The 21,115-nt window shown below is 45.7% G+C and overlaps 1 protein-coding gene across 1 annotated transcript in view; it reads right to left on the reverse strand.

Annotated features, from left to right (window-relative positions):
• Positions 1-1,156: 1,156 nt before the first annotated feature.
• LOC110496413 (forkhead box protein O6-like) overlaps positions 1,157-21,115 on the reverse strand; it is a 54,486-nt gene continuing 34,527 nt past the window's right edge. Inside the window, exon 3 of the mRNA XM_021572297.2 lies at positions 1,157-3,476. Within this exon, the coding sequence (XP_021427972.1) occupies positions 1,644-3,476 (1,833 nt within the window). The 3' untranslated portion in view covers positions 1,157-1,643. The remainder of the gene's footprint in view (positions 3,477-21,115) is intronic.

Here is a 21,115-nt window from a genome sequence, read left to right on the forward strand (position 1 = left end):
CTTTCCTCTCCTCATTGCTCCATTTCTCCTTTCCTCTCCCCATTGCTCCATTTCTCCTTTCCTCTCCCCATTGCTCCATGTCTCCTTTCCTCTCCCCATTGCTCCATGTCTCCTTTCCTCTCCCCATTGCTCCATGTCTCCTTTCCTCTCCCCATTGCTCCATGTCTCCTTTCCTCTCCCCATTGCTCCATGTCTCCTTTCCTCTCCCCATTGCTCCATTTCTCCTTTCCTCTCCCCATTGCTCCATTTCTCCTTCCTCCGCTATTTAGTACACAGTGACTTTCATCACTTTGGCCAAAACACATTAAACCAGTGTGTCCGGAGGTGAATGGAGGAGTGTGTGCGTGCGCGTGTGTGTGTGTGTGTGTGTGTGTGTGTGTGTGTGTGTGTGTGTGTGTGTGTGTGTGTGTGTGTGTGTGTGTGTGTGTGTGTGTGTGTGTGTGTGTGTGTGTGTGTGTGTGTGTGTGTGTGTGTGTGTGTGTGTGTGTGTGTGTGTGTGTGCGTGCGTGCGTGTCCAGATGGAGGTGAATGGAAGGGGGGAGAAACATAGAGTGGCGTATTAAATTTGCAATAGTGATGCATCACCGTAGCTTAAAGAGATTAAAGAGGGGATTGTGCATTTAAATGGAGGCCCTAGCTGTGTGCATTTAAATGGAGGCTGTCTGATGGATGGCTGTCCTCCTGGACCACACTGGGGGACATAGCAACCAACCAACAACGCTTATCCTCATCCCTCTATCCTCTATCTATCCTCTATTCGTCTATCCCTCCATCCATCTATTATGGGCGACACCACCAGGGAGAAGGAGAACTCCTGACCCCCAATCCATCCCTCAATTCCTCCATCCTTCCATCCCTCCATCCCTCCCTCCTTTCATCCTTCCATCCTTGGGGAAGAAGGAGAACTCGCCCTGACCCTGGTGAAGCCAACCCCCTCTTCCTTCATCCCTCCCTCCATCCACCCATTCCCCGACCTCCCTACCATCCAACCCATATGAAAAACAATCACCTCAACCCGCTGAACCTATTTATTATGCAGTTGTTTGATCCTGTTCTCAAGTAAGATACCGCCTCCCTCTTTTTTATAAGAAGAGATGGATAATAAAGTGGTTTGCATAAATTCAACTTAACACAAACTATGACTCCCCCCCCCCCCCCCCCCCCCCCCCCGGTCTTTGTTATACTGCAGCGATGGATGTAAAGTGCGTGATGCAGTATAGCAGACCAACTGAAGGACATGAACCAGGGGTATAACACAGAGCTGGGAGGGTGCTGTGGTGCTACTCCATCACAGGAGCGACCGGAGGGAGACAGAGATAGAGGGGGAGAGGGAGTAGAGAGAATGGGTGCAGAGGGAATGAGAGAGAGAGCACAGAAAGAGGATCAGAGAAAGGAAAGAAGGAACAGAAAGAGAGAGGAAGAGAGAGAATAGAGATTGTAAAGGGACCCTCAGGAAACAACATGACAATACATATTCAGTTATTTTGTCTTGTAGCATTAAGCATCACAGTCAATCAGTCAGTCAGTCCAAGGGTACGTTATGACCCTGATCCCTGACCTCTGACCCCTGCAGCTCAGCCTTGTGGGTGAAAGCCTTTCTGCTGTGTCCTGATTGGCCCTTGGGCTTCCCCGACCAATCCCCTTCACCCAGGCACCCAGTTCTGACTGTGATGTCCCTGGGGCGCTCCGGCGAAAGCCGCTATGCTCATGCCCATGCCCACTCCTTGAGACAGGGAGCCGTCAAAGTTGAAGTCCATCCCCATCCCCTCTGTGTCCATAAAGTCATTGAGGAGGATGGACTCCACGTCACAGTCTAGGCTGCTGGGGAGAATGTCTACGTTTACATCCAGGTCTGGAGCCATGCGGTTGGGTTGGTGAGTGCTGTGGTGGAGGTGTCCATGGTAGTTCTGGGAGGGGTGGAGGGTGTGGTGGTAGTAGCCATGCCAGGAGTCGGTCATGGTTATACCCTGGTGGTAGGTGGTACCGGGGTAGGGCTGGTGGCGGGGGTGGGGGTGAGGGGCCGGGGCGGAGGCCAGGCGGAGGCAGGGGTCCTGGGGTATGTCAAGAACTGAGGCGGGGTTGGGGGGCAGGGACGGGGGATTGGTGGTGGGGAGATGGGGGGTGAGGGGGCCATAGTGGCTAGGGGTTGGGGTGGGGGTTTTGAGGCTGTAGGGCTGCAGGATATCTGTGTTGACTCTGGGAGAAAGAGCCTGGACGGCTGGAGGTCTAGGTCCACCCTGGAGGTGACCGTGGTGGTGACCCTGATTGGACCGGGGAGTGTGGTCATGGCTTGGGTTCAGTTTGTGGCTGTGACTCTGGTTGTAGTCAGTTCCTGGGCTGAGGTGATGTTTGTGGCTATGGTTGTAGTCCAGGTTGGGGTGACCGTGATTGTGGTGACCATTCTGATGATGGCCGCTGGGGTTCTGGTCATGAACTGAGCCGTGACCATTGTGTGGGCCTGGATTGTGTCCGTGCTCATGGTTATTATGATTATGGTTGCTATGGCTATGATTGTGGCTGCTGCGACTCTGATTGGTTACCTGGGTCAGGAGCGTGTGTGACTCCCCTCCTTGCCCTCCCAGTGTGACCATGTCCTTACTGCAGTACTGAGGACCTCCAGGCCCTCCGGTCAGCAGGCTCTGCAGGGCATTGTTCTCTGAGTAGGCCCTCAGGGGGCGCTGGAAGCTGGCTGGCTTGTTCTCCTGGATGGTCTGCATGGGCATTGGGGCGTGGAGCCGCAGCATGCCCAGGGATGGCTGACCATAGACGGGGCCGCAGTAGGAGCCTTCCCCCTTGGGGCTGGAGCCGTAGGGGCTGGGGTAGCCATTACGAGGCTGGGTCTGAGGGTGGTTCTGGGGGTGGGGGTAGCCTTCATCCAGGCTGATAGCCCCAGTCAGGTCAGTGAGTTGGGGTAGCTCCATTGAGGTTCCAGGGCAGTGCCCCCCAGTGCCCAGGGCAGGGGAGCGAGTGGAAGTAGGGCTGGGATAGAGACGTGGGGAAGTGGAGCAGGACAGACCTCCCTCCTCTGGCTCATCTGGCTCAGCCTCGGCCAGGATGGGAGACAGGCAGCCGCTGAGCGTCGAAGCTGAGGAGGAGGTCCGGGAGTGGAGATCCGTCCAGGCATCGTACTCCTCTCCTCCCACCCCTACTCCTCCCTTCCCTGCAGGACTACCATGCTCTGGAGACCCCTGATGCATCCCCGGCCGAGCCCCCTGACCCAGACCATAACCCTGCCGCCTGCCCCGACCAACAGCTCCACTCCCAGCCCCAGCTCCAGTCCTCTTCCCCCTGGCTCGTCCTTTACTCTTCAGGATCTTGGTGCCGTTGGGGCAGTCGATGGAAGCAGCGCGTCGCCGGGGTCCCTTACCCATCTTCCCCCCCTCTGGGTTCAGCATCCACCAGGAACTCTTCCCTGTCCCCTCATTCTGGACACGGATGAACCGAGTGTGGAGGGACAGGTTGTGGCGGATGGAGTTCTGGAGTAGAGATAGATGGGAAGGAAAGAGAGGGAGAGAGAGAGACAGGGAGAGCAGGGGAAAGAGAGAGGGAGAGAGGGAGAAAGAGAGGGGAGATAAACATTAACACCCAAGAGAACATTTAGGGTGAAATTATCACATTTTTAAAACACACAATCATTTGAAATCACCACCAAACTATTTCACCTGAGCAAGAAGTAAAAAGAGAGGGATGGAGGACAGAATAAGGAGCGCAGGGAGCAGTGAAGTGACTCAGAGCTATAGCCAATCAGTAGCTCTCCCCGCCTCTCCTCTCCTCTCTACTCCACTCCACTCCACTCCTCTCCTCTACACTCCTCTCATTCCACTCCTCTCCTCTCCACTCCTCTAATATCCTTTTCCTTCCTTTCCTCTCTCCTCCCCATCCTCCTCCCCATCCCATCCTCTTCTCTCCTCTGCCCTCTCTCCTCTCCTTTTCCTTTCTCTCAATGAGCCAAAATACAGGGAGGGTTTCGCCCAGAGACTCCACACCAAACCATCACCAAGTTTACAGAAATGTATCACGCGTGGCAACCCAATCACCAACACGCTGTATTGATCACAAGGCCTCCAAATATGAAACCCTGAGATCTAGCCAGGAGGCTGAAGGAGAGAGAAGGAGACGGGAGAGGGAGATTTGGCAGAGTAATTTGGCAGATAATGTAGATCTGGAAGAGTACCAAAACGGGGGGGAGAGAGAGAAAGAGAGAGAGAGAGCGAGAGAGAGAGAGAGAATTGGAGAAATCTAGAGAGGGAGAGGAGAGAGAGAGGGAGGAGACAGAGTCATGCCTGTTTAACCTCCTTATAAACCATGATCCTATAAACAGTACCAGGGGCAGTGATTATAGCTGTGTGAATATTATGGTTAAGAGAAAGGGAGATGGAGGGAGAGAGAGAGAGAGAGAGAGAGAGAGAGAGAGAGAGAGAGAGAAAGGGAGATGGAGGGAGAGAGAGAGAGAGAGAGAGAGAGAGAGAGAGAGAGAGAGAGAAAGGGAGATGGAGAGAGAGAGAGCGTGAGAGAGAGCGAGAGAGAGCGAGAGAGAGCGAGAGAGAGAGAGCGAGAGAGAGAGAGAGAGAGATAGCGAGAGAGAGAGAGAGAAAGAAAGAAAGAAAGAAAGAAAGAAAGAAAGAAAGAAAGAAAGAAAGAAAGAAAGAAAGAAAGAAAGAAAGAAAGAAAGGGAGTCCAGAACCAGCAACATGGGCTGTGATAATAACTGTAGCTGTGTGGATATTATGTCTGCCTCTGGGTAACCTCATTTAATAAGGGGCTAGATCTACTAGGAAGAGATACAGTATGTGAAGTAAGACGTGATGCTTCCCTACGGCTGTGTTCCAATATCCATACTTACCCACTACTTACTACTTACTTCATCACTCAAGTGGCATGCTAGTGTGCATATTGGAACAGACCCTATATGTCTTAAGCTCTGGGTTTTGTCTGAGTGTCTGCTATGTAGCTAATCTACAGCTCTATAGCAGTATTTGAAGTTGAAGCCAACCTGGATATCAGCAGTAATCCGACTCTGAGACGCTTTTTGAATTTAGGCCCTGATGAGATCTAAACCAGCCTGCAGGAGAAGCTTAGTGGGAGTAGAGATCGTCTGAGCTAGCCAAGCGAAGTACTTTACTGTATCTGTGGCCAAGCATCACTGTCATGCTCATATCATTGCCATGTTCTTCAGCTAGCCAAGTTAAGTAGCCTACTGTATGTGTGATTGATCTTTATCATTGCCATGTTCTTCAGCTAGCCAAGTTAAGTAGCCTACTGTATGTGTGATTGATCTTTATCATTGCCATGTTCTTCAGCTAGCCAAGTTAAGTAGCCTACTGTATGTGTGATTGATCTTTATCATTGCCATGTTCTTCAGCTAGCCAAGTTAAGTAGCCTACTGTATGTGTGATTGATCTTTATCATTGCCATGTTCTTCAGCTAGCCAAGTTAAGTAGCCCACTGTATGTGTGATTGATCTTTATCATTGCCATATACTTTGTTTCCCCTGTGTCCCTTTCTCTCTCATCTCATTTTCTCATGTTTCCCTTACTGTCTGTATCTTTTCTCCTCTCTTCTATCTATCTATTTCCCCACCTGGTTTGTAGCTAACATGTAGCTAACATGTCTCCTCATCTCATCCTATTCTCTATCTTCATTCTCTCATCATTCTCTCCTCTGCCTCCTGTCCTATTTTGCTGCTCTCCTTTACGATTCTTCTCTCTCTCCGCAGTTTCCTGATCGCGCCATCTCTCATTCTCTCCACCTACAGTATATATATCCATCCACCAATTGTATCTATTTTCTCGTCACCTCTCTGGTGACACAATTTCCATTCCCCATCCAGCCCATTCACATGGAACAGCAACCAAATACCCAGAAACAAATGAAATGCAAATCTATATTCAAGAGTCTCCTTACCACCCACCTCCCTGTGGAATCCATATAGTGTCTGTCAGTGTATATGTTCCCCTCCTAACCCTAAACTAGGGTTTCTAGCAGTGGGACCTTGCCAAATTGGACTCCCTTCCGACTAAACAGATTAGCTACGTTTTTTTGTCCATGGTTGGTATTGTGTGAAAAGCAAAACACCTGAACAAAAGATAATAGTTTCCTGCCGATCCTCACAAAACATCTCCAGGAAAATGCAGCAGCTAAGTGGGTTGCAAATCAATGCTGAGTCCTACCTATAATTTACCCCATCCACCAATCCACCACTGACAACATGCTGCCTTGACTCCAGTCTTTTTTTACAGAGGATTGGAAATGGGATAAGAGATAGGTATTTACAGTCACCAGTGAAAGCCGACACACCCCTTGCACAGTCTTCACATTTTGCTGCTTTAAAATTACATTTCAAAAGAGAATACATTAGATTTGTTCTTAATGATGTACACAACCTACTCCACATTTTCAAAGTTAGAGAAAAATTATAGAAACATTTCCAAATTAATAAAAAATATATATATATAATTATGTATTGATTGTGTACATCTTCACACCCAGCCATTACAGCTGTGAATCATTTTGAATGAGATTCTACCAACTTTGCACAACTCTTAGGGAAACAGGTATCAATAGTTTTTGTCCAAATAGCTCAAGCTCAATACATTTGGGTGGGAGTCATTGATGGAGAGCAATATTCAAACATTGTCTCTGATTTTCAAGGAAATGTAAGTTAGGACTGAGGCTGGACCACTCAGGAACACACAACATCTATTGGAGAGCCATTCTAGTGTGTTTAAAAAATACACATCTATCTCAGGCTTAGCGTTTCAGAAGACTGAGGCAGATTTTCCTGTAACTTTTTACCTGGGCTTTGTTCCTTTCTATTTTCTATTTATTTAGCAAACTCCCCAGTGACCGGCATATCCATAACATGATACTTTGTGTTTTGTTGTCCTGTTGTACTGTTGTCCTGGATTTAACTCAAGCCTGTAGTTTTTCATTTAGGTTAAAAAGTGCATTTCGTTGCTGTGCTGTGTCTTGCAGTATTAGCTGACAGCCTTGTTGAAAACCGAATGGGTCATTTGGAGTGGATTTTTTAAAAACAGGCTTTATTCTTTTCACTTCGTCATACAGGTCAGTAATGTGGAGTGAATACAGTGTTGTTGACCCCTTTGTATTTTCAAGTATTGTGGTGGCAGCATCATGTTATGGGTATGCTTGTCACCGGCAGGGACTGGGGAAAGGAGCAGAGCCCAAATAAAAAGTTAGAGGAAACCCTGCATCTGTCTTCTGAATTGTGCAAAGTTGATAGAATCTTATTCCAAGTGTTTCACAGCTCTAATGGCTGCCAAAGGTGCTTTCACCAAGTATTAATCTCTGGGTTGGGTTTTTGTTATTTCTTAATTTGGTAATATTCTATCACTTTTCTTTCACTTTGGAACTATGGAATAGGTTGTGTACATCAGTGGAAACAAATGTAATCCATTTTAAGATGTGATTTTAACTCTTCAGTTCCACTATACACATTGCGTTGCTTGAGAGAAGAGGGGAAGAGCGGAGAGGAGAGGGGAAGAGCGGAGAGCAGAGGGGAAGAGTGGAGAGGAGAGGGGAAGAGTGGAGAGGAGAGGGGAAGAGTGGAAATGAGAGGGGAAGAGTGGAGAGGAGAGGGGAAGAGTGGAGAGGAGAGGGGAAGAGCGGAGAGGAGAGGGGAAGAGCAGAGAAGAGAGGGGAAGAGTGGAGAGGAGAGGGGAAGAGTGGAAATGAGAGGGGAAGAGCGGAGAGGAGAGGGGAAGAGCAGAGAAGAGAGGGGAAGAGTGGAGAGGAGAGGGGAAGAGCGGAGAAGAGAGGGGAAGAGCAGAGAAGAGAGGGGAAGAGTGGAGAGGAGGGGAAGAGCGGAGAGGAGAGGGGAAGAGTGGAGAGGAGAGGGGAAGAGCGGAGAAGAGAGGGGAAGAGTGGAGAGGAGAGGGGAAGAGCGGAGAGGAGAGGGGAAGAGCGGAGAGAGAGGGGAAGAGCGGGGATGAGAGGGGAAGAGCGGAGAGCAGAGGGGAAGAGCGGGGATGAGAGGGGATGAGAGGGGAAGAGTGGAGAGGAGAGAGGAAGAGCGGAGAGGAGAGGGGAAGAGCGGAGAGGAGAGGGGAAGAGCGGAGAGGAGAGGGGAAGAGCGGAGAGGAGAGGGGAAGAGCGGAGAGGGGAAGAGCGGAGAGGGGAAGAGCGGAGAGGAGAGGGGAAGAGCGGAGAGGGGAGAGGAAGAGCGGAGAGGAGAGGGGAAGAGCGGAGAGGAGAGGGGAAGAGCGGAGAGGGGAAGAGCGGAGAGGAGAGGGGAAGAGCGGAGAGGAGAGGGGAAGAGCGGAGAGGAGAGGGGAAGAGTGGAAATGAGAGGGGAAGAGTGGAGAGGAGAGGGGAAAAGCGGAGAGGAGAAGGGAAGAGCGGAGAGGGGAAGAGTAGAGATGAGAGGAGAAGAGTGGAGAGGAGAGGGGAAGAGTGGAGAGGAGAGGGGAAGAGTGGAAATGAGAGGGGAAGAGTGGAGAGGAGAAGAGCGGAGAGGAGAGGGGAATAGTGGAGAGGGGAAGAGTAGAGATGAGAGGAGAAGAGTGGAGAGGAGAGGAGAGGGGAAGAGCGGAGAGGAGAGGGGAAGCGTAGAGATGAGAGGAAAAGAGTGGAGAGGGGAAGAGTAGAGATGAGAGGAGAAGAGTGGAGAGGGGAAGAGTAGAGATGAGAGGAGAAGAGTGGAGAGGAGAGGGGAAGAGGTCTATATTCTAGTTTTCATACTGTTCCATATTCATTGTTTATGTGTAAGTACAATAGCTTTAGTCCAGTGCTCATTAAATTGTTGGTAGTGGTTTTACTAAAGTATCCTCCAATTTCACAAGTTGCTTTTGTTTACATTGGGAACCTAGCTAGTCAATGTAGCTAGCTAGCTAGTAGTAGTAGATTCTTGACTTCATACATCTTAGTACAATAACCAGTGGTGTATAGTCGAGGCCATATGCAACCAAAATAAACTGTATTTCTCATTATTTCAATTCACAAGATAGAATGAACGCGCAAGTCAGCCATTGAGAATTTAACCTTGGAAGCTGCCATTGGACGTAACGCAACGCGAGCTCAACACAGGCATTGAAGCAGCTTTCATTGATTTCAAAGGAAGCATTTCCTCAACGGCTGAAGGCAATGCCGGACACCCCATGGATATATTGTAGCAGGGCAGTAACATTTGAAGACTGTGCAAGGGGTGTGTAGACTTACACAAGGCACTGTATGTCCTTTCCAACCCTCCGAGGGGTCCTCAGCAGAAAAGGCAAAGCTGACAAATTACATGAGCAGTTATGAGCATACACTGACGTAATAGCCAGATGCATTTCCACAGACATACACACACACACACACACACACACACACACACACACACACACACACACACACACACACACACACACAGACAGACAGATGTAGAGTTGCAGTGGTGGTATACACTTCATACAGCGAGTATTGTTACAGACTTAATCAAAGGCAAATTGAATGACGGCGTAGTGAGCGAGGCCAACGCGAGATCGACCCACATCAGGTGATCTGAGAGAGACGCCCTGACAGGTTCCTCACACAACGGTGGGCTCCAGCTGGGCGTAACCATGGCAACAGAATAAACCTAACCAGAGAGGGAGTAGAGAGAGACAGAGAGAGATGAAGTGTGTTGCTTGTGTGAGTGTGTGTGAGCGTACGTGAGTGTGTGCGTGCGTGGCAGTCAGATGCTGTTTGATGATGCTGCAGGCAGGGAAGCCAGCTACTCCAAACAGGCTTTTATCTGAGTCTGACAGATTTGTGTTCCTATCCACCAGGGAGCCTCAATCAGCAGCAATCACCACTCCTCACTACCTAGCGACCTATAGCTACCTATGTGGAACAGTCAGCCTCACTGATTAGCAAGTCAAGTGTGGTAGAACATATTACCACTACCACCACTATCACTGTTGTTACCTTACTAGGAGTACTGGGACCTACAGTGAACATATATGAATAGAAAATCAATTATATTTTCCTTACAAGGGGGTTTGATTTGCACATAAATAAAAAAGCTAAGCACTTGTCCATTGGAGTTAACACTGTTCTGCACAACCAGAATGCAAATTTTTGGGGCGTTCAACCACCTTGTCATGTCTCACTGCCATACAGTATTAACACTAGTCTCTATGTTAACTTGTCACAAAGATATTCTGTCATGTCTCACTGCCATACAGTATTAACACTAGTCTCTATGTTAACTTGTCACAAAGATATTCTGTCACGAAGCTGAGAGGCCTTGGCTGGGAGAGATTGAGTGTGACACAAGCACACACACACATACAAACACACGCACACGGACACACGCACGTACGTACGCACACACACACACACACACTGGGAGAGATTGAGTGTGACAGATAGCACAGTAAGTGACTAGCACTGCTGCTCTCTGTGTGTGTGTGTGTGTGTGTGTGTGTGTGTGTGTGTGTGTGTGTGTGTGTGTGTGTGTGTGTGTGTGCGTGCGTGCGTGCGTGCGTGCGTGTGCGTGTGTGCGTGATGGCAAACATTGCTGCAACTCACGTGTAGTCTGGAGTATAAATAGAAACTGAGTCTGACCCAGACTCACCATGCTCGGAGGTCTCAATTAAATTAAATTCAATTCAAGGGGCTTTATTGGCATGGGAAACATGTGTTAACATTGCCAAAGCAAGTGAGGTAGATAATATACAAAAGTGAAATAAACAATACAAATTTACAGTAAACATTACACATACAGAAGTTTCAAAACAATAAAGACATTACAAATGTCATAGTTTATATATATATATATATATATATATATATATATATATATATATATACAGTGCCTTGCGAAAGTATTCGGCCCCCTTGAACTTTGCGACCTTTTGCCACATTTCAGGCTTCAAACATAAAGATATAAAACTGTATTTTTTTGTGAAGAATCAACAACAACAACACAATCATGAAGTGGAACGACATTTATTCAATATTTCAAACTTTTTTAACAAATCAAAAACTGAAAAATTGGGCGTGCAAAATTATTCAGCCCCCTTAAGTTAATACTTTGTAGCGCCACCTTTTGCTGCGATTACAGCTGTAAGTCGCTTGGGGTATGTCTCTATCAGTTTTGCACATCGAGAGACTGACATTTTTTCCCATTCCTCCTTGCAAAACAGCTCGAGCTCAGTGAGGTTGGATGGAGAGCATTTGTGAACAGCAGTTTTCAGTTCTTTCCACAGATTCTCGATTGGATTCAGGTCTGGACTTTGACTTGGCCATTCTAACACCTGGATATGTTTATTTTTGAACCATTCCATTGTAGATGTTGCTTTATGTTTTGGATCATTGTCTTGTTGGAAGACAAATCTCCGTCCCAGTCTCAGGTCTTTTGCAGACTCCATCAGGTTTTCTTCCAGAATGGTCCTGTATTTGGCTCCATCCATCTTCCCATCAATTTTAACCATCTTCCCTGTCCCTGCTGAAGAAAAGCAGGCCCAAACAATGATGCTGCCACCACCATGTTTGACAGTGGGGATGGTGTGTTCAGCTGTGTTGCTTTTACGCCAAACATAACATTTTGCATTGTTGCCAAAAAGTTCAATTTTGGTTTCATCTGACCAGAGCACCTTCTTCCACATGTTTGGTGTGTCTCCCAGGTGTCTTGTGGCAAACTTTAAACAACACTTTTTATGGATATCTTTAAGAAATGGCTTTCTTCTTGCCACTCTTCCATAAAGGCCAGATTTGTGCAATATACGACTGATTGTTGCCCTATGGACAGAGTCTCCCACCTCAGCTGTAGATCTCTGCAGTTCATCCAGAGTGATCATGGGCCTCTTGGCTGCATCTCTGATCAGTCTTCTCCTTGTATGAGCTGAAAGTTTAGAGGGATGGCCAGGTCTTGGTAGATTTGCAGTGGTCTGATACTCCTTCCATTTCAATATTATCACTTGCACAGTGCTCCTTGGGATGTTTAAAGCTTGGGAAATCTTTTTGTATCCAAATCCGGCTTTAAACTTCTTCACAACAGTATCTCGGACCTGCCTGGTGTGTTCCTTGTTCTTCATGATGCTCTCTGCGCTTTTAACGGACCTCTGAGACTATCACAGTGCAGGTGCATTTATACGGAGACTTAATTACACACAGGTGGATTGTATTTATCATCATTAGTCATTTAGGTCAACATTGGATCATTCAGAGATCCTCACTGAACTTCTGGAGAGAGTTTGCTGCACTGAAAGTAAAGGGGCTGAATCATTTTGCACGCCCAATTTTTCCGTTTTTGATTTGTTAAAAAAGTTTGAAATATCCAATAAATGTCGTTCCTCTTCATGATTGTGTCCCACTTGTTGTTGATTCTTCACAAAAAAATACAGTTTTATATCTTTATGTTTGAAGCCTGAAATGTGGCAAAAGGTCGCAAAGTTCAAGGGGGCCGAATACTTTCGCAAGGCACTGTATATATATATATATATATATATACAGTTTTGTAACAATGTACAAATGGTTGAAGTACACAAGGGAAAATAAATAAGCATAAATATGGGTTGAATTTGCATTGGTGTTTGTTCTTCACTGGTTGCCCTTTTCTTGTGGCAACAGGTCACAAATCCTGCTGCTGTGATGGCACACTGTGGAATTTCACCCAGTAGATATGGGAGTTTATCAAAATTGGATTTGTTTTTAGAATTCTTTGTGGTTCTGTGTAATCTGAGGGAAATATATCTCTCTAATATGGTCATACATTGGGCAGGAGGTTAGGAAGTGCAACTCAGTTTCCACCCCATTTTGTGGGCAGTGAGCACATAGCCTGTCTTCTCTTGAGAGCCATGTCTGCCTACGGCGGCCTTTCTCAATAGCAAGACTATGCTCACTAAGTCTGTACATAGTCAAAGCTTTCCTTAAGTTTGGGTCAGTCACAGTGGTCAGGTATTCTGCCACTGTGTACTCTCTGTTTAGGGCCAAATAGCATTCTAGTTTGCTCTGTTTTTTTGTTAATTCTTTCCAATATGTCAAGTCATTTTCTTTTTGTTTTCTCATGATTTGGTTGGGTCTAATTGTGCTGCTGTCCTGGGGCTCTGTGGGGTGTGTTTGTGTTTGTGAACAGAGCCCCAGGACCAGCTTGCTTAGGGGACTCTTCTCTAGGTTCATCTCTCTGTAGGTGATGGCTTTGTTATGGAAGGTTTGGGAATCGCTTCCTTTTAGGTACCACTGTCATGGAGGACGTAAACTCAAGCATCGAAGTAAGAACTGAGGTGGAACCAACAACAGGAGTGGAACTCACCCAGCCTCCCAGACCTGCAGTCGAGAGGAGACTACCAGGGCACAGACCGTATGTGAAGTGGCCTGGCGCCAGTGACAAGAAGTTGTGGGAAACAGTGAATACTGACCTTACCTTGACCCTCGAGAAACTTTGAGGCACAGTGGAGAAGAAGTTGGAGAGGATGGGGGACATCATCTATGAGTACGGGGCAGAAACCTTTGGCGTGCAAGAGGCAAAAGGCGGGAGAATGGTTCCAACCCCACCAGTTTCCAGGAGGCAACAAGAAATCAAGCACCTCGTTCAAGAAAGGAGACAGATTAAGAAACAGTGGAAGAAGGCCTCGGAAATGGAAAAGGAGGGCATAGAGGCACTTCAGGCTGACATCAAAACTCTGTTGGCCTCCCTCCGTAGAGCAGAGAACCTACGGAAACGCAGAAGGAAGAAAGAACAAACTAGAACTCGACTCTATAAAGATCCCTTCAAGTTCCTTAAAAGTCTCTTCACGAAGGAAAAAAGTGGAGCTCTAAAAACAACAAAGAAAGACCTAGAGGAGCACCTGAGAACAACAAACTTTGACTCAAAGCGACATGAACATCTGGCCATCCCATCAGATATCCCACCCATTGAACATCAGGTGGAAAACACAGTTCGACGTGCAAGAACAGCATCAGCCCCGGGGCCAAATGGAGTCCCGTACAAAGTGTATAAGAACACACCAGACGTCCTGAGGTTCAACTGGAGGCTTATGAGAACAGTTTGGCAAAAGAAGATAATACCCAAAGTGTGGCGTATGGCAGGCGGGGTCCTGATCCCTAAGGAGAAGGATGCAGTGAACATCAGCCAATTCCGCCCAATCTCCTTGCTGAATGTCGAGGGTAAAATCTTCTTTAGGGTCATTGCCCAGAGGATGGCCGACTACCTGCAAAGGAATGCGTACGTCGATACATCTGTACAGAAGGCAGAAATGTCAGGGTTCTTTGGCTGCTTGGAACATTCCAGCATGATCTGGCACCAGATCCAAATGGCCAAGGTGGAGAAAAGGGACCTCCATGTAGTCTTCCTCGATGAACTCCTGTGGTCTGCCTTCAGATTTTTCCACATACCGGACACCATCACAACCCTGGTGAAGTCGTACTTCCAGGATCTGCAGTTCTGCTTCACCACCTCAGAGTTCACCACCTCATGGCAGTGCCTGAATGTAGGTATAATGGCGGGATGTACCATTTCTCCGTTGGCATTCATAATGGCAACTGCTTGACTCAGGGATGAGGACGCCCCTGCCATGCATAGTCCCATGGGATGTTGGCTATCAACAACAAGGCAACTCCTATGACTAATTGGGAATGGGACGCAAGCGTCGGATTGATCACCCTGTCGCTGGCCGCCTTTGGGGAGGGTGTATAGTGTGAAAGGCCGAAACACCCTAGGAACCAAAGGTACACTACTGACGATGCGCTCCCCAAATTTCACCAGGCTCACTGTTCATGAACTCTTGGAAGTGCTTGCACAAAGGATAGTAACATCTGATGAGATGTTCTTGGAATCTAGGTGGTTGTAGAATTTAACAGCTCTTTGTTGGATTTTGATAATTAGTGGGTATCGGCCTAATTCTGATCTGCATGCATTATTTGGTGTTCTTCGTTGTACACGGAGGATATTTTTACAGAATTCTGCATGCAGAATCTCAATTTGGTGTTTGTCCCATTTTGTGAAGTCTTGGTTGGTGAGCGAACCCCAGACCTCACAACCGTATAGGGCAATGGGCTAATTGGTGTGTTGAAATTTATGTTCCTTTTAATGGCATAGAATGCCCTTCTTGCCTTGTCTCTCAGATCGTTCACAGCTTTGTGGAAGTTACCTGTGGCGCTGATGTTTAGGCCAAGGTATGTATAGTTTTTTTGTGTGCTCTAGGGCAACAGTGTCTAGATGGAATTTGTATTTGTGGTCCTGGCGACTGGACCTTTTTTGGAACACCATTATTTTGGTCTTACTGAGATTTACTGTCAGGGCCCAGGTCTGACAGTATCTGTGCAGAAGATCTAGGTGCTGCTGTAGGCCCTCCTTGGTTGGTGACAGAAACACCAGATCATCAGCAAACAGTAGACATTTGACTTTGGATTCTAGTAGGGTGAGGCCGGGTGCTGCAGACTTTTCTAGTGCCCGTGCCAATTCGTTGATATATATGTTGAAGAGGGTGGGGCTTAAGCTGCATCCCTGTCTCACCCCACGACCCTGTGTGAAGAAATGTGTGTGTTTTATACATATTCCACGATAGTTATTGGGGTCAAATTTGTCTCCACATTTGTGGTTCCAAATATTGGGGAAGATGCCAGAGCTAAGGATGATGTTAAAGAGTATTAGTATAGCCAATTGGAATTTGTTGTCTGTATATTTGATCATTTCATTAAGGATACCATCAACACCACAGGCCTTTTTGGGTTGGAGGGTTTTTATTTTGTCCTGTAACTCGTTCAAGGTAATTGGAGAATCCAGTGGGTTCTGCTAGTCTTTAATAGTTGATTCTAAGATTTGTATTTGAACATGTATATGTTTTTGCTCTTTATTCTTTGTTATAGAGCCAAAAAGATTGGAGAAGTGGTTTACCCATACATCTCCATTTTGGATAGATAATTATTTGTGTTGTTGTTTGTTTAGTGTTTTCCAATTTTCCCAGAAGTGGTTAGAGTCTATGGATTCTTCAATTACATTGAGCTGATTTCTGACGTGCTGTTCCTTCTTTTTCTGTAGTGTATTTCTGTATTGTTTTAGTGATTCACCATAGTGAAGGTGTAGACTCAGGTTTTCCGGGTCTCTATGTTTTTGGTAGGACAGGTTTCTCAATTTATTCTTAGATTTGTGCATTCTTCATCAAACCATTTGTCATTGTTCATTTTCTTCTGTTTTCTATTTGAGATTTTTAGATTTGATAGGGAAGCTGAGAGGTCAAATATACTGTTAAGATTTTCTACTGCCAAGTTTACACCTTCACTATTGCAGTGGAACGTTCTCCCTCCCTCCCTCCCTCCCTCCCTCCCTCCCTCCCTCCCTCCACACACACACACTCTCCCTCAATACACACACACTACTCCCCACCACTCTCCAAAACTGTCAGTCATACGTAATCCATATCCAGTTTGGGTAATCCAGGGTAATCCCAGGCTAATCCTGCTTTAATCTGGGCTACTCCTTAGCTGGGGCTCACCCCGACACCACAGCGACAGGACACGGATTGGTCGATCAGTAGGATCATGACGATTTTGAGTGGAAACGGTGACTATGACGATGATATGTGACAAAATTGGTGGAAGGGTTTTATTGGTAGACCCCTGGGAACAAAAAACAAGCGTAGGCTGCTTGACCGGCCTGGCTGGACATATGGGTAGCTTGACCTGTCCTGTTGGTACCTCTTCTCTGAGGAAAACATGTTTTTCACTGCTAGGGTTCAGCAGTACACAACTTCCATTGGTTTTAAATCAGTATACGGCCATATCTTAACAGACATACCATATCTCAATGTTATCAGTCCTGATTCTGGTGGAGAGTCCACTGCAGAAACATATAACTGCTGTTCTAGCCTGGTCCCAGAGCTGTTTGTGCTGCCATGAAATCTTTTACTCTATGGTCACTGACCGGGCTACAGTTGTTCGTGGAGAGAATGCAATGCCGTGAGACACCAGAGATCTCTGGCCAATCAGCTCAATCCTATTTTATTGGACATTGACCCTGATCCCACAATAAGGTCTTAAGAAGCCTTGATGAAGAGTCTCTTTAATGCCTGGTTAAAGAGTAGTAGTAGTAGTAGTAGTAGTAGTAGTAGTAGTAGTAGTAGTAGTAGTAGAGGTAGTAGTAGTAGTAGTAGAGGTAGTAGTAGTAGTAGTAGTAGAGGTAGTAGTAGTAGTAGTAGTAGTAGTAGTAGTAGAGGTAGTAGTAGTAGTAGTAGAGGTAGTAGTAGTAGTAGTAGTAGTAGTAGTAGAGGTAGTAGTAGTAGTAGTAGTAGTAGTAGTAGTAGTAGTAGTAGTAGTAGTAGAGGTAGTAGTAGTAGTAGTAGAGGTAGTAGTAGTAGTAGTAGTAGAGGTAGTAGTAGTAGTAGTAGTAGTAGTAGTAGTAGTAGTAGAGGTAGTAGTAGTAGTAGTAGTAGAGGTAGTAGTAGTAGTAGTAGTAGTAGTAGTAGAGGTAGTAGTAGTAATAGTAGAGGTAGTAGTAGTAGAGGTAGTAGTAGTAGTAGTAGTAGTAGTAGTAGTATTAGTAATAGTAGTAGTAGAGGTAGTAGTAGTAGTAGTAGTAGATGAAGAGTCTCCTTAATCCCTGAGACTTTTTCACTGCAGATAGACTGATCCCAGACAGACAGATTCCAGACAGACTGATCCCAGACAGACAGATAGTCCCTCTGCCACACGGACAGTACCTTCCAATAATAAGGTTTGATTGGGACGTAAATCACTCTAAGCTCATTAGGTACAAGAAAGAAACAGCTCTTATAGTATATTGTGTTTTGAAGAGCTGTTGATAATCAGGGAATCAAGTTTTAATCAAGCATCATTTGGACCCATGTCTTCTTTAAACGTTTGGGAGCATCCAGTGTGCTGGTGTTTTCCTTGTTTTATTCATGATATTCTATATACCCTGCACCTGCTTGATTTTTGTACTAGCTATAAACATTTGACACAGAGGAACTAGCTATTCATCAGAGAGTACTGTACTGCAGGCTGAACTGAAAACCACAAGGAAGCCATGTTGATTTACACTCCCTGCCACAGGTCTGTAAATGTCCAAGAGTGGAACAGGTTGTTGGGCTTCTGCACCTCTCCCTTCTGCTTCTCACTGACTGGACTTTTTAAAATTCTAGCTCTTACAGCTCTATCTTGTGGAGAACTCTGTGGAACGGGCAGGTTCTTTAGAGAATTCATTGTAACATCATATAGTGATCTTTTTTTTGCTTTCACATTTCAAGGCTCCGCATTCCGGATCTTTCTAGAATTCAGGGTGTTCTGTTTTACATACTGTGCATGTGGATGGTGTTCCATTATATGTGGTTTACAAGGAATATGAATAGTCCATACTAATCCTGGGTGTTCCAGGGGATTGTTCTAAATGAGCATTCTTCAGAATTACAGTTGAGTTGGAAGTTTACATAAACCTTAGCCAAATACATTTAAACTCAGTTTTTCACAATTCCTGACATTCAATCCGAGTAAAAATTCCTTGCCTAGGGCAGTTAGGATCACCACTTTATTTTAAGAATGTGAAATGTCAGAATAATAGTAGAGAGAATTATTTTTTTCAGCTTTTATTTCTTTCATCACATTCCCAGTGGGTCAGTAGTTTACATACACTCAATTAGTATTTGGTAGCATTGCCCTTAAATAGTTTAACTTGGGTCAAAAGTTTCGGGTAGCCTTCCACAATAAGTTGGGTGAATTTGGCCCATTCCTTCTGACAGAGCTGGTGTAACTGAGTCAGGTTTGTAGGCCTCCTTGCTCGCACATGCTTTTCAGTTCTGACCATACATTTTCTATATGATTGAGGTCAGGGCGTTGTGATGTCCACTCCAATACCTTGACTTTGTTGTCCTTAAGCCATTTTGCCACAACTTTGGAAGTATGCTTGGATTCATTGTCCATTTGGAAGACCCATTTGTGACCAAGCTTGAACTTCCTGACAGATGTCTTGAGATGTTGCTTCAATATATCCACATAATTTTCCTACCTCATGATGTCATCTATTTTGTGAAGTGCACCAGTCCCTCCTGCAGCAAAGCACCCCCACAACATGATGCTGCCACCCCCAAGCTTCACGGATGGGATGGTGTTCTTCGGCTTGCAAGCCATCCCCTTTTCCTCCAAACATAATGATGGTCATTATGGCCAAACAATTCTATTTTTGTTTCATCAGACCAGAGGACATTTTTCCAAAAAGTATGTTTGTCCCCATGTGCAGTTGCAAACCGTAGTCTGGCTTTTTTATGGCAGTTTTGGAGCAGTGGCTTCTTCCTTACTGAGCGACCTTTCAGGTTATGTCGATGTAGGACTCGTTTTACTGTGAATATTGATACTTTTGTGCCTGTTTGCTCCAGCATTTACAAGGTCATTTGCTGTTGTTCTGGGATTGATTCGCACATTTCACACCAAAGTACATTAATCTCTAGGAGACAGAGAGGCACTGAGGCAAGTAGTTTGAAGATAGGCCTTGAAATACATCCACAGGTACACGTCCAGTTGACTCAAATGATTTAATTTAGCCTATCAGAAGCTTCTAAAGCCATGACATCATTTGCTGGAATTTTCCAAGCTGTTTAAAGGCACAGTCAAGTTAGTGTATGTAAACTTCTGACCCACTGGAATTGTGATACAGTGAATTAAAAGTGAAATAATTTGTCTGAAAACAATTGTTGGAATAATTACTTAAATCACTTTGTCATTCAGAAAGTAGATGTCCTAACCGACTTGCCAAAACTATAGTTTGTTAACAAGAAATTTGTGTAGAGTTTTAATGACTCCAACCTAGGTGTATGTGAACTTCAGACTTCAACTGTATATAGTCGGACTAGACACTAGAGAAAAGCGGTTGATTTTCCACCGTGCTCCAGACGTTATTTATTCATCAATTTCTCACAGTTAACCATCATTATGCACAGTCGGCCCTATGTGTGTGTGTGTGTGTGTGTATGTGTATGTGTATGTGTGTGTGTGTGTGTGTGTGTGTCATTATGCACGGTCAGTGCTGTCAATGGGTAGTGTCTTTCTATTATATTCGTAACATTTATTTGATAATGAGCAGCAGAGGAGGAGTGGAGGAGTGGAGGGAGAAGATAAAAGCTGCTGACGACTGCATCTGTTCATTGTGGAGAGAGAGGATTTCTTTCTTTCTGTAGGCGGGGGGAGAGAGAGAGCAGGAGCCAGACTGGGCTGTGCGGGAATGGCTCTCCTCTTCTCTTGCCTGCCTCTCTTCTGCTAAGCCTGTCTGGAGGCGATCGATGGGAATTAGTCAACGCTAAAGATTCACTTCCTGTGACTGATGTCACGGGCGGCAGTTGTCTCTTTGAAGGGGAATAAAGGACTGGGAGGCTCACGGATTAATGGAAGGAGATGGAGAAGAGAAGGAGAGGAAGAAGAGCAGGAGAGGGAGAAGATAAGGAGAGGAAGAAGAGAAGGAGAAGGGAAGGAGAGAAGGAGAGGAGAGGAAGAAGAGAAGGAGAAGGGAAGGAGAGAAGGAGAAGGGAAGGAGAGAAGGAGAGGAAGAAGAGATGGAGAAGGGAAGGAGAGAAGGAGATGAAGAAGAGAAGGAGAAGGGAAGGAGAGAAGGAGAGGAAGAAGAGAAGGAAAGGGAGAAGAAGGAGAAGAGAAGGAGAGGAGAAGGAGAGGGGGAAGAGAAGGAGAAGGTGTAGCTGGGGGAGGGGAATAAAGAGAGATACAATGCTCTGGTGGATTGAAGGGAAATAATAATAGATCAACATAAGCAGCAGTATACAAGGTTGTTTGAAAGATACATGGGTTATGGTTTGAGTGGGAGGGGTGTGGTAATGATAATGGCAGTTGTGGGAATGTGCTGTACTTGCTGTAGTGGTGCTATCACAGTAGAGATAAAGTAGTAGTGGTAGTAGTAGTATTAGTAGTATTAGTGGTAGTAGTAGTAGTAGTAGTAGCAGTAGTAGTATTAGTAGACAGTAGTAGTAGTAGTAGTAGTAGTAGTAGTAGTAGTAATAGACAGTAGTAGTAGTAGTAATAGTAATAGTAGTATAAAGTAGTAGTAGCAGCAGTGGTAGTAGTAGTAGACGTAGTAGGAGTAGTAGTAGTAGTAGTAGTGGTAGAGGTAGTAGTAGTAGTAGTAGTAACAAGACAGTAGGGGTAAAATTAGTAGCACTAATAGTAGTAGTAGTAGTAGTAGTAGCACTAATAATAG

The sequence above is a fragment of the Oncorhynchus mykiss genome, chromosome 18 (assembly GCF_013265735.2).
Source record: "Oncorhynchus mykiss isolate Arlee chromosome 18, USDA_OmykA_1.1, whole genome shotgun sequence".
NCBI classification, from domain to species: Eukaryota; Metazoa; Chordata; class Actinopteri; order Salmoniformes; family Salmonidae; genus Oncorhynchus; species Oncorhynchus mykiss.